This window comes from Mustela lutreola, chromosome 1, assembly GCF_030435805.1.
Source record: "Mustela lutreola isolate mMusLut2 chromosome 1, mMusLut2.pri, whole genome shotgun sequence".
NCBI classification, from domain to species: Eukaryota; Metazoa; Chordata; class Mammalia; order Carnivora; family Mustelidae; genus Mustela; species Mustela lutreola.
In genome coordinates this window covers 260,952,590-260,966,907 of record NC_081290.1, presented here as the reverse complement: position 1 = coordinate 260,966,907, position 14,318 = coordinate 260,952,590, and the positions used below count along the sequence as shown (strand labels likewise).

The 14,318-nt window shown below is 45.4% G+C and overlaps 1 protein-coding gene across 9 annotated transcripts in view; it reads right to left on the bottom strand.

Moving 5' to 3' along the window:
* The window catches only part of KIAA1549L (KIAA1549 like), a 261,414-nt gene extending 248,633 nt beyond the window's left edge, over positions 1-12,781 (bottom strand). For 5 of the 9 annotated variants that reach the window (XM_059139243.1, XM_059139252.1, XM_059139261.1 and 2 more), the window contains exon 1: positions 12,426-12,781. In XM_059139243.1, coding sequence (XP_058995226.1) covers positions 12,426-12,660 — 235 coding nt within the window. In that variant the 5' untranslated portion in view covers positions 12,661-12,781. The remainder of the gene's footprint in view (positions 1-12,425) is intronic. The other 4 variants (XM_059139272.1, XM_059139282.1, XM_059139301.1 and 1 more) reach the window with 1 other exon arrangement.
* Between the last annotated feature and the right edge of the window lie 1,537 nt (positions 12,782-14,318).

Below are 14,318 nucleotides of genomic sequence, written 5' to 3'. Positions count from 1 at the left end.
ATGGCTGAAGGAGGGGTCAACCCAGGAAGCCATGTTTGTACCACCTGCCCCTTCTCTCCTGGCTTCTGCTGATCAGACGAGGGGGACGTTCCTCACTCCCTTGGCTAGATAGATGATGACAGCCTGAGTTTCCCTCCTGGGAAATAGGGAAATGGGATAGAGACCGGATGGTGGGCCCTGAAACTGAGAAGTCTTGCCAGTTCTGGAGGCAGTGAGTACCACAGCTAGCAGAAGCAGGCTCAAGGTTTAGTTACAGGGGGATCGAGTGGCTGTGGGTCAGCAGAGAAAGCCGCTCTGCAGGAAGAGGCAGAAGGACAGACCCTAGCGTGGGGGAAAAGAAAGAGGGTCTCTGAGACACAAGGCCAGTAACCTCAGTCTCTTACTCTGGAGGAAGGCAGCATTATGAAGCAGAGCAGGGGCTGTGGAATCAAACTGCCTGGGGTTCAAGTCCCACCTCTGACACTTACCCACCTGATACTGGATGAATAACTATACAAGTTACCCTGTGCCTCAGTTTCCTCATCCGCAACATGGAGATCATAACAGAACCCACTTCACAGGGTTGTTGTGAAAAATCAAATGGGCTGACACAAATGGTAAATGCTGCAAAATATTAGCTAGTATTTCTATCAGTTAACTATACAGTCCACACAGCCCTGTTCTATTTTGTTCCTATTCTGAATATGTCAGATGAGATTCCCCTGTGGCCAAAGGCCCCAGACTTGAGCTAGTTTTAGTTAAGTAGCTAGGGAATCAGAGGGTAGTGTAAGTGTACAATCAGAGAATAACACAGAATTCCTGAATCACAGAATGATGTAAAAATCCCTGGACCACTGTGTGACCTTTAGCAAATCACGTCCTTCACCCTCTCAAGAGTGATATGAGATTCAAACAAGAGAGTGAGAATGTCAACAAGTATGAGGGCGGACACCAAACTCTGGAGACTCTTATCCCCGAAAGGAAAGGTAAATATATCACATTAGCCATAGGAGGGGGAAACACTTGTTTAAAATGTTGTTTTTCTTGTTGGACCAGAGGCAGGAAAGTATTGTCCATCCCCCTACAGGGAAGGCTTTGTTTCTATAGGATGCACTGGGTTGCCGTGTGTGTTCATCTCCAGTACTGAGTAACAGAATAACAGGAACCTGCCTGAGACAGCTCTATGGCCCTGATTTTTTTAAATACACTTCCATATGGTTTAATTAGATTCAAAATAACGCTTGTAATCCAGATCCTCTTATTCTTTTCAAAACAAAGACTCATTATTTGATAATGAAGTCCGTAGGTTTGAGAGATATTTTTGCTCAGCATTTTTAGACAAGGACTTAGAAAGCGGCACCATTAATTTCAACACATTTTCTTCACAGACTTCACATTTTTCTCCAGCCCTCCTTGGTTTGCTGTTGACATTTGGTAAATACGGAGACAAGTGACAGAGGAACAGCATTCATTATGAGAAACTGAGGTGGGAGGGAGGTCGGGGGGGTCCCAGTTTCCCTGAGGTACTTCACTCCGAATTTCACGTCACAGGAGCAAAGTTAGAAATATTCTAGACCTTCCTATTTACTGGTACTGCATAAATAACAAAGCCATGTTGTGTTTCTGACGTCAGGAGATTTTATTTCAGGCTAAGAATAGATTTAACATATATAAATCAAAATCAAAATCAAATTCCCCTCTCGTGGTTAGGATGCATTAGGGGAAGATTCTCCTGAGGGGACAGATGGCAGGTGCAGCAATGTCCTTGGGCTAAATACTTGGGGCAGCTTCTTGGCCTTATTTACATCTGTGTTAGCTAGTTTACACACAGTGTTTATCCCTGTTCTGTTTGGTGTTTAAGAGGGTTTATGATTTTTCCTTAGCATCTGTGGAAGTTGGTTCCAAGGAAGAGGGTCAAGGAGCAGAGAAAATAGGAGAAATGGTCTAAGGAGAGGGTTTAACTCTATAGGTCTGAATGCAGTCAGTGGTTTTAAAACAGTTTTCTTTTCTAGTAAAGGCTTTTCTGTTTTTCAGGGAGAAGTTCAAATTCTCTTGTGACAAAATTTACTTAACATGGGAAAAGGATCATGATATAGTATCAAGTGATAACTATTCTGAATATCACACCCTTTTAAAAATTCAGTGTTTTTAAAATTTCAATGTTTTAAAATTATTTATTTATTTATTTGAGAGAGAGCGCATCAGTGGAGGGAGGGGCAGAGGTAGAGCGAGAAGCAGACTCCCTGCTGTGCAGGGAGCCATACATAGGCTCTTGATCCCAGGACCCTGGGATCATGACTCTAGCCAAAGGCAGACACTAACCTACTGAGCCATCCAGGTGCCCCCACCCTTAATCTCTTTAAAAAATTAAAGGGGGGCACCTGGGTGGCTCAGTGGGTTAAAGCCTCTGCCTTTGGCTTGGGTCATGATCCCAGAGTCCTGGGATGGAGCCCTGCATCAGGCTCTCTGCTCAGCGAGGAGCCTGCTTCCTCCTCTCTCTCTCTGCCTGCCTCTCCGCCTGCTTGTGATCTCTGTCAAATAAATAAATAAAATCTTTAAAAAATATTAAACGAGGATATGTACATGGATACAGATATTTGTATGGGCAACTCATATTTGCCTCACAGTACAAGTCTAGGAAATAGCGACGGAACCAACCAGACCTTTTGCATTTCACTGCATACACCTGTATACTGTTTGAATTTAATAAAGTTATAACTTTTACAATTTTTAAAATCCAACGAAGATTAAAGATAAGCTAATATTTATCCGGGCTTCAAGTTGGAACCATGAGAGAACATGTGAAAACTCTTTCCTTTTGTGATGAGAGTCCTTGACTGGGCTTGCCACCAAGGTAGGAAGACCTAAGAAATACAAATGGTCTAACCCATGGAAACATTTGCCCAGGGCTCATAAACACACAGCCCAGGGAATGGGGGAAGAAGGAGTAGCCTTAGGCTCTTATTTACTGATAAGAAAACTAAAGCCCTGAAAAGTGAGGTGACTTGAGAAATAGGCAACAGCCGGCTAGGGGTGACCTGTCTCCTGAGTACATCCAACATAATTTCCCCTCACCCATGTCATTTGCCCTAGACCATAAACCAAACCAATGTCTTCGTGTCTAGGAAGTGTCCACTGTTAGCCCCAAGAATGAGGAAATGTACTAGAGGTATCTGATACTTTTTAATTTACTAAAGAAACCCTTAAGAAATCTTCAATCTCATCTATAAAACCATAGGCCTTAGGGGAGAGATAATACCAATTCTCTCCAAATACATCCATAAGACATAAAAAAGAATGCTTTCCAACCACCTTAGAGATCAGCATTACCCTTATTCCAAAACCAGACAAAACACACCAGGAAAACAAAGCTACACACCAATCAATATCTTTCATCAACATAAGACTTTATAAATTTCCAACAAAAAGATTAGAAAATCAAGCTCAGCCAGAACACACATCATGACTAAGCTGGAGTTCATCCCAGGAATTCAAGGTTGGTCCAACATTCTAAAATCAACCAATGCCTGTTGATAGACTAAAAAAGAAAAACTTTGTGGTGATTTCAACAGATAAAGAGAAAGCATTTGACAAAATTCACTACCTATTTATGATGGGTATAGAAGAGAACTTCCTACACCTGATAAAGCACCTCTACAAAATGAAGCAAAACAAAACAAAACAAAACTACAACCAACATTATACTTATTAGTAAAAGACCAAATGAGATCTAGGCAAGGATGCCCATTCTCCCCATTCCTACTCAACAATGTACTTGAAAAGCTGTAACCACTGCAATAAGGCAAGAAAAAGAAATAAAAGGCATGAAGATCTGAAATAAAGAAAAATCCCAAAGATTCTACAGAAAGCTACTAGAACTAATGTGGGTTTGGAAGGGTCACATGAGACAAGGTTAATCTCTTAAAAATCACATATCTATATATTAATGAAGAATTTTTAAAGTACTGCTTACCAAAGCATTGTAAAACATGAAATACACATGAACAAAATTTGTATGATGAAAACTATAAAACACTGACAAGAGAAAAGGAAGACTACCTAAATAAATAGAAAGAAACATGTTCATGGATCAAAAATCTCAATATTGTCAAGATATCAATCTTCTCCAATGAAATCCCAGTAGAAATTCCAGCAAGTCTTTTTTATACAGATTGATAAAAAGATATTAAGATCTCTATGGAAAAACACAAGACTGAGAAAATCCAAAAAGATTTTGAAAAAGAAGAAAAGAATTAGAGGATTCACACTATCTGATTTCAAGACTTAACTATGGAGCTCAGTCAATGGCCCCCAGGAGCCATTTAGCAATGTCTGAAGACATTAATTGGTTGTCACTACTGGGGAAGGAAGGAGCTACTGGCATCTACTGGACAGAAGCCACAAATGGCTAAACACCCTATAAGTCACAAGACAGTCCCCCACAACAAAGAATTATCTAGCCCAAAACATCAGCAATGCTGCGATTAAGGAAACCTGAGCTAGAGAAATCAAGACAGTGTTTAACCGACACAAGGAAAGAAGTATACATTAATAGAACTAGAGACTCCAGAAATAAACCCTCACATATAAAGTACCAACATAATTCAGCAGAACAAATATAATCTCTTTAATAAATGGTGCTGGAGCAATTACACACCTATGTGCAAAAGACATTAATCTCGGCTCTTTCCCTGCATCCAATACAAAAATTAGCATGAAATGGACCATAGATCTAAAGGTAAAAATAAGACTATAAAACTTCTAGAAGAAATCATAGCTGTTTGTGACCTTGAATTAGGCAAGTATCCCTATCCTTGGATATAAAATCCTACACATCTTTTTTTTTTTTTAATGTGGAATGAAGCCTCTTTAATTTTAATTTAATTTCAGTGTAGTTGATATATAATGTCGTATTGGTTTCAGGGGTACTACAGCAATGCGAGAATTCCATGTATTACTCAGTGTTTGCCAGGGTAAGTGTGCTCTTCATCCCTTTCACCTATTTCACCCCAAAACCATAAACCTTAAATTTAAATGTGGATAAACTGAAGTTAATCAAAATCTAAAACTTCTATTCTTTAGAAAATACTGTTAGTGAAACAAAAAGAAAGGCCACAGGCTGGGAGAAAATATTGGCAAAGAGCTTATCTGATAAACAACTTACATCTAAAATACATCAAGAAAGCTCAAAACTCGGTAATAATAAAACAATCAAATTTTTTAAATGGGCTTAACAGACACTTCAAAAGAGACAGATGGCACGTAAGAAAATGAATGCAGCAATAGCATCATTGGTTACTAGAAAAATGCAAACTAACAGTACAATGAGATACCACTAAAAACTACTGGAAGAGCCAGAATTTAAATTTAAAAAGAAAGTTGACAAAACTAAGTGCAAATGAGGATACAGAGAAGCAACCAGAACACTCACACATTGCTTCTGGGAATACAAAACTGTACAGCTACTTTGGAAAAGAATTTGATAGTTTCTTTTACTTTTTTTTTTTTTTAAGTGGGGGAAGGAAAGGGAGAGAATATTAAACAGGCTCCATGCTCACCCCAGAGCCCCATGCAGGGCTTGATCTCACAACCCTGAGATCATGACCTGAGCCACTATCAAGGGTCAGATGCCTAACAGACTGAGCCACGCAGGCGCCCCAAGAATCTGGCAGTTTCTTATAAGATTAAACACATACCTAATGAAAGATCCAGAAATCTCACTCCTAGGTATTTACCCAAGAGATGAAAGCTGCCCACATAAAAACTTTTATGCTAAAAACTGGAAACAACCCAAATGTCTATCAGCTGATGAATGGATAAGCAAACTGGGGTGCATTCCAATAAAAAAAAAAAGTACAGAAATAGAGATACATAAATGCAATAACATATAGGATTGTCAAGAGCATTACATTAAATCAAAGAAGCCAGACATGAAAATGTTACAAACCGTACGATTCCATTTCTAGGAGCCTCAGTTAAAGGCAAAATTATAGGGACAGAGAATAGATGAGTGCTTGTCAGGGACTGGAGGTGTAGCAGGGAGAAGACTGACTACAAAGAAACAGGAGGAAATTTTTGGAGGTGACAGAAATGTTCTATATCTGAATTGTGGTTGTGGATCCATGACTATATACTTCTGTCAAAACTAATCATGCAGTAAACCTAAGAAGGGTGAATTTTACTGTATGTAAATTATACCTTCATAAACTTGACTTTAAAAAAGGGGGAAAAAAGTGGTGGCTCATGGGCGTGTTTTCTTTCTTCAGCATGACATTTCAAAAATCTGAATTAGTTGGTGACATGTGAAAACAAGATTTTAAATAAAGACCCAGCTTTTCTTGAGAAGGCAGAACTTTGGCAGCCTGGGCCTCTGCCTCCCAGGCTGTAGCTGAACAAGAACTGCCTCTTTGCACAAAGCAGATACACACCCTATGTCTTGCCACGTCCCCGAACTTGAACCAACTCACAAAGTATTTTATGGACCTGCCATTCCACCCACTGAGTAAGGGCTGCTTATCCTCGGCGGTAGACTATTCAAGGCCAAGAGTCAGGCCTAGCTGGGTCCGCACTATACTTCAAGTACCTGGTGAAGAGCTTGGCCTCGCCTATGCCAGGTGGTTGATAAACATTATTAAATCAATGCGACTCACTTGCCACCTTCCCAGCAGCTACAATAACTGATACTCACAATACCCAGACTGCCAACTGCTCCTTTGGACCTGAAGTCCCCAAAGAGAGTCACCATTCAAGGCAGCCATCTAGTGACCTAGAATAATGTGTCCCTCTGTGTGTTTAGAAATCCCCTGTAATATGTTGTCAAGCAACGAAAATGTTTTAGGATCATTCCAACTATTCATTTTTGTCTAGAGAAGAGTAGAGTTGTTGTTTGTTTAAAGAAAGAAAGACCACAACACAGGCTTGAAGAGTAATAAAAATGAAAAAGGAAGTGTGCACATCTTGAATATTCTTGGATCATATTCTAGTAATTTAAGACTTTAGATAAGTAGGCTTCTGAGAGATTTTCCAGTTGCCATCAGAAGGCAGTATCTCCATGTTTTCACAGTGATGTTCGGTTTTAGGGGAGGGTGTGGGTCAGGGAGGGGGGGTTCTGACTTCTGTTTGATGTCAATATTAAAAGTAGAGTATTACTATTCACCAAATCTTCTTTACATGTGTGTGAGATGGAGAAAGAAATAGAGGCTAGGTTGAGGACATCTTGTAAATATCTTTGAAGCTCTGATAATTAATACTGAGAGTGAAAAAGCTCAAATACATTTTATTGGACTGTCTGTATCTAGGGGGGAAATCACCAAGTCAAACACTCTTGCTGTACATCTTTAATGTTAAAAAATGAGAAAGGGCAAACATAATGCAATTATAACCCATCTTAAATCTCTCTTGATCCACATCCCCTCTTATTCTACTTTCCTTGACAGAAAAGCCTTTAAAAGAGTTATCTTTTTTTTTTCCCCACTATCTCTGATTTCTCTTCTTCCTTTCTCTCTTAAACCCACTGCAGTAAGACTTCCAACCCCTCTACTTTCCAGACACCAAACACGTTCACATCTCCAAACCCAAAGTCTACTGCTAGACTTCTCCAGTCTCTTTTGCTGGTCCCTCTTCCCCCTGAACCCTTAAATGCTGCAGTATCCCAGGACTCAGATCACCCCTCTTTTCCATACTTACTCTCCAGGTTTCTCGTCCAATCCCATGCTGATCGCTTCCAAACTTATAGCTCTGGACCCAATATCTGCCTGGAATTCTAGACTACTATAGTCAACTGGCTACTGGACATCTCAACTTAGACGTTTAATAAACCTTTTAAGCTTCACAAACCCCAAACCAACTCATTTCCTTCCCACAATCCTGAGCCTCTTGTAATCTCCTGCCTCTCAATTTATGGCAACTTCATCTTCCCAGTTGCTCGAGCCAAAAACTTTGGCATGCAATTGGTTCCTCTCTTTTTCTCCCACACCACATCTAGTTTATAAGGAAACTGTATTAGCTCTATCTTCAAAAGATATCCAAAATTTCACCACTTCTCACCACTCTACGTCATTCTACCTGGTCTCCTTGCTTCTACCCTTGACCTTACAGTCTTTTCTCCCCACAGTAACGAGATTCTTTTAAAACTGAAGTCAGAGCATGTCACCTTTTCCTTGCTCTCATTCAAAATAAAATACCAAGTTCTCACCATGCCAAAATGTCCTACACAACCTGGCCTCAGCCAGCTCTTCAATGTCATGGCTTAACTCTTGTCCCCTTGTTCACTCAGTTCCACACAGGTACCCACCCACATAGGGATGCTGGTCCTCAGCCATCCCAAACACAATCTCATCTCAAGGCCTTTGCACTTGCTTTCCCCCCTGCCTGGAATATCTTCCTCCCCTTTTAGGTAGCTACTCAAATGTCATCTGATCACGGAGGTCTTCCCTCCCCACTCTATCAATAAGTGCATGCATGAGGGCGCACCCAGACACACCAGCATCAGCCTCTTGCTATCCCCTTGCGATGATTTACTTGTCTTACCACCATCCAGCCTATAGTCATTTGCTTATTGCCACTTGGGGGGGTCAATGAAACTCCGGTGTTTGCAAGAAATACAGAACATCAGGCCTTATCCCAGACCTGCAAAATCAGAACCTGCATGCAAAGGGGATCTTCAAGGAATTCACATGCATAGTCAAGTTTAGAAAACACTAGGCTAGTTCCATGAAAATGAGAGTTTCTTTTTGTTCATTGTGGTGACCTCAGAAAGCTGAGACACTCGAGATCCACTGAATGAAGGAACGTATAAGTGAACTATTGCACCAGTTTCAAATGGAACTCCAAGTTGACGATGTGGTACAAGGTTAGAGAGAGGTACGAGAAACATCCTAGGCCAAAATTAACTCCCCTATATATTGTGCTAAATTAGAGATGTCCCCGGAACAGCAAACCCTTCTTCCAAAATGCAAAATACATGCCCTGACTAAAGCAGCCATTCACAACTTACTGTGGATTACTTGAATGAGATAATTATTCCAACAAGCACAGAATCAGCCACACTGAGGGAACAGGAGTCTAAGAAGGCTGAAAGTTTAATACGTGCCTACATGGCACTGGGCATCCTAATAGGCAAGAGGGAGATTTCAGGGAACTTACAAGTAGGTGGGAGAAGCAGAGGACCTTTCAGAGAAGGGCAAAGAGGGTGCCGAGCCCTATGAGGAGGGCTTGGGAAAGCCCCAGGGCACGGAGAAAGTCTGGAAAATTCCTCATTGTGGGCAAGTTATGCTCTGGCCACAGAATCCTTTAGTATTTCCTGGCCTGAAATGTCATCATCAATCCTGCCAGCACCTACTTATGCTTTAAGGGGCCACCGCTCCCCCAGAATTAGCTGTTCCTTCATTTTATGAGCTCTGATCACATAGTATCTGAATTCAAGGGGGCACATCACTCCCTTCATGAGGGGCTTCTACTCACTGCCTTCTTCTTACTCCTTGCTGCAGCCCCAGCCCCTGCCTGGCACCTGGACACAGTAAGGTTCAGTCCATTTCTGCCCTTTATAAGAACAGCTAGCATTCCCGACGCATTTACTATGTATACCAAGCCCCGTCTGAGACACTTCAGGTCTATCAACTCATTCGATCCTCATGACCACCTAGTGAGATTAGAGCTATGACCCCATTTTACAGATAGAGAACTGAGGCCCGGGGAGGCAAGGTCACAGAAAGGAATGAGCACTGTACCTGCGCCGGCACACGGTAAAGACAGACTGACATGAACTGCATGGAGGATCAGTAGTTAAGGAGGCTGGAAGTCATTTTGGTTCCTGGGCACCCTTCCTGGAGCCCCTGAGGGCAGAAGAGGCTAAAGGCTGTCGGAGGAGCTCACTGCTCTAGAGACTCCTTTCCCACTCCAGTCTCCCATCTCCAAAACAGAAGTTATTGCCTTGGAGCAAGAGCCCCGTGGAGATGGAGGTTAGGAAGGGGGTCCGAGGGAGGACACTGAAGACCTTCCCTTTATAGGACAAAGAGGAGCGAGCACAAATTCCCCAGGAATGTCAAAGCAAAAGCATTGGGTGGGATGGGCAGAGGAAGGCTGGAGGACATTGTAAGGACTCTGGAGCACACAGGTTCTCAACAACGGCTACAGATTTTCTTCAAACAAACTTCCAACAAACTATTTCCCCTCATTTCTCAACCCAAGTAAATGTTGCCTTAGCCTTGCTTAGAAAACAAGGCACAGCAAAGACATGAGTGCAGCAAATTAGCACTTTTAGTAGGATCTCAGTATCCTAGGTCTGGCTTCTCATGCAAATCAGCATCAGACACATTTATTTAGCAGCAAGGAATAGCACCGAACGGCAGCTACCCCTCCGAAAAATCCAAACCCAGGTTGTCGGAAGTTAAAGTTTCCAGGAAGGTGTCATCCAGGCTCCTGCTTCCCTCCAGACACTGGTTCTCTACACCAATCCCTTGGGATACCTTGCACTGGCCCCAGGACTCACCTACCCTGCCACGACTGACTCTGCCTCAACTGGAAATCAGAGAACACATGAGAGCAGGTAGGAGGCAGGATAGGGAACCCAGGGTTTAAGCCATGAAACTGAATCAGCAGCCAACTCACAGGAAATCGTGGAGCCCAGCGGTACACTCTGGATCCACAGGTGGGCTAGACCCCAGGAAACTGGTCATCAAGGGTGACAGCAGAAAGGGCACCCCCAAGAAGCAACAAGTCACTCCAATGAGAGGGGAAGTTCTTGGGGAACAATATCAATTTTAATGATTTTTACCATCCTTTTAAGCAAAGCACCTTTCTTAATTATCCCCATGATCACCACAGTAAGAGGAAAAAGAAAAAGGACATCAGGACTAAAACTAAAAGATAAAGACCAACAGTCCCATAAGTCAGGCTCTAGCAACCCGAGGGAAGAGCCAAGTCAAGTCAGGTTCAGAAGGGTCAGTGATCCGAAGGAAGAACAGAAATTCCAGACTGATCGGGGGAAATCATACGACATCAGGCTGAACAAGAACAATACGTAAACTCCAAATTTCACATATTACAGATGGCTGAACAGTTTTGGTATATGCACTCAAATGAACAGCCTCCAAAAATTAACATCTCATAAACAGTTTACAAAACTACCGAAGACTCTGATTTATTTCAAATAAAAACTCCAAGTGTATTTCTGATCCACACAATACAAAGGCATTTACATGTGTCTGACTCTGGACTTACCTTTTAGGCATTATGCCAAATACACATCACTGAAAACTGCTAGAGGCATAAAAACTGAGGGTTTAATTCTTCAAAGGTTTTTCTCAGGTCTCAGGCACCCATCCAAAGATTACCAAACTTTGTCACCACTATAATCACAACAGAAAATTTCTGGACAGTAACTTGTACACACAGACACCTCATGTCAGAGACTCTTTAAATGAATCAAAAAGGGGGGGCTTTGAATTAAGCTGTTGAAGACAGGCAATAATTTTAACCTAAATCCTCCTACTTATATCCTTCATAATTAGAAATTTAACCTAATTGGGGGAAGGAGTAGGCTGGGGAAAAAGCAGTCTTCATGAGCACTTGCTAGAAATCCCGCAACTACAGGATCCCATTTGCTAAAGTGAGAGCTATATTCCTTGATAAATGAAACCCGGAATTTCATCACAAACAAAAGCCTGACCTTTACAAGTGTCCTAGTAATCATTCTTATTTCAAAGACGATTCCTGACTGCACAGTACGTCTGAAGCACATTAGCAGAATAACACCTCCCACCCCCCGCAAATAGTTACAAGAGATTTCCCAAAATCGCCTGAGGAATTACAGAAATCTATTTCCTAGGGTTGTTGGGCGTTTAAGAGACAAGCGTGATTATTTTTAACGACCCTCCAGCAAACAGTGGGTTATATACTTGATCGGTGCCTAGATCCCTTTGCAAGATGCAAGCAATTATTTTAGGTACCTCTATCCCAAAAGGAAACGGATCAATATATGCAGGCGAAAACGCTATTTGGGAAGCCGACCCTGGAATTGCCTAAAACTCTGGCCATTTCATGCAGCTGTAACAAAGTGGACACCCAAGAGGGAGCCCAAAATACAGTGGACGTCCCCACCCTGAAATGTGTCCTATTAAAACACATCCCTTTTAAGGTGTCTTTAACACCCCAGGTCTTTACCTAAATGAAGCGTGCCTGCCGGGACCACTGGGAAGGACCTGCAACTTGTCCAGAAAGAACATGCGAATGCACCTCTTTTTACTTCCCCGCCCAACGGTGCCTTCCCGGGAGACAGATTTCTGACAGTTCTCCTGCCGCGGCAGCAGCAAAGGGCGGAGAAAATCCCAGCGCCGGTGCTGCAAAGACCTCTCCATCCACCGCCACCCCGTCAGGTGCCGGCCCCGACGGGCGGCCCCGCTCCTCCAGAAACCTCCATGGGCGCAAAGCCGCCGCCAAGTGCTTACCCGTGTCGGCCAGGCAGTGCTCGGAGAGGGCCGCCAGCAGCACGAGTCCCAGCAGCAGCGGAGGCAGCGGCGGCGGCGGCGCATCCTGGGACGCGGCGGCCCGGGCAACCGGCGCCGGCCCCGAGCCCCTCACGCCCGGGCGGCGGGCTGGTCCCCCGCCGGCCCGGCCCCTGCGCCCCCGTGCCGCCGGCCCAGCTTCCCTCGGGCCCTGGGGCTTCGCCTCCTGCCGAGCCATGGGGACGCTTCACACATCCAGGCCGCTGCCTCGCTCCGCACCGCGCCGGGGAGCCCAGCCTTCGGCGCCCCGGTCCTCACCGGGCATCTCCGGCCATGGCCCGGGCGCCGGAGGGCGGGGGCGCCGGGCGGCGCGACTGGCTCGCTCGTCCTGCCGCGCCCGGGGCGGGCTCCGCGGAGCCGCGGCTTCACCCGCGCAGGGCCCGGGGCCGCATGGAGCCGCGGCGGGAGCCGGCCGGGGTTGCCACGGTGCCTGTCGCCCCGCGCCGGCGCGCCCGGGCTGCGAGGGTGGGACGGGCGCCGCCCGGGGCCGAAGCCCGCGGACCGAGCGGGCGAGCCGGCGAGGAGCGGGCGCTGGCGGCCGCGGGGCGCGCTCGGGACCTCCCTCCCGCCGCCGGCTGCTGCCTCTCCGCCTGGCTCTCCTCGCTCGCTCGGGCTCGGGTTCCGGCTCCGGCTCCGGCTCCGGCTCTGGCTCTTGGGCCGAGAGTGTTACTGCAGCTCAGAGCGGCGCCTCATTGACAAAGAAAGCACGTAGCTACCGGAGCGGGCGAGGGAGGCGAAGCAGGCGCGCGCGCGCATCCCCGCGCGGACCTACCGCGCGCCCCCCGCTCCCGCGCGCCCCGCCAGCCCCGGCCCAGAGGGGGACCCCTCGCGGCCGTTCCAGCGCGCGGAGGTCCGGAGCGGGGTGTGGAGGCGGCTGTCCGGGAGGTCGGAGGGGACGTCCCTCTCCTTCCCCTGGTTTTCCTGCCCGTCTCCCATCTAGTGGAGGGGAGATCGCCAGGAGAGGTCCTCCGGCCCCCCAAAAAGGGCTGGAGGGTTAGATGGTCATGGTCCACGTACTGAAGAGACCAGTAAGCTCCTCAGCCTGGATTTTGGAAAGCCCTTTGCAGATAGGCGGGCGCGCTTTGTGCTGCTTGCTTTACTACTTCTCTTGGGGGGCCGGCGGACACCTGCATGCCCGGTTTACTACCCCTGAGTAACTAAAGCGACTGTGGCCTAGTTGCAATAACATGCTGGACTAAAACACATTATAAATATTTCCTGCAGCCATACTAGGTGCAAAGCAGTGCTCTGCGTATTGGGAAGACCAGAGGAAAATCTTTTCATAAAAGTCCCTTCCGGCAAGTAGAAATAGGCAGTCCCTATCCACTAGAACAAAAGGCCTCCTAGTCAGCCGAATTGGCCTCCTTGCTCTTCCCCTTGCCAAGCTGGATGACCTTAAGCAAGTTCCCTCGTTCATCAGAGCTTCGTGCTTCTCTCAGCCAATAAATATTTATTGAGAGCCCACTGCCTGCCAGCTACTGTGTTAAGCACTGGGGATGTAAATGGGGAGCAAAAACACGCATCCCTGACCTCAGGAAGCTCAAACTCTATTCATTCAACAATTCTCACTGACCGCCTGTTATGAGTCAGGCACCGTTCTAGACACTGAGGACAACGGCCACAAACAAAATGAATGAAAGGCAGGGAAGGAGTGTTGCCACGTTAGATGGAGTGAAGGAAAGCCTCACTGAGAAGGTGACATTTCAGCGAAGAGCTGAAGGAGGGAGAGAATAAGGCTCACAGAGAGAGCATTCCGGGTAAGGGGACAGCAAGAGCAAAAGCACAGAAGCAGAGTGGGCCTGGTGTGCCCAGGGTACTGCAAGCCAGCTAGTGGGT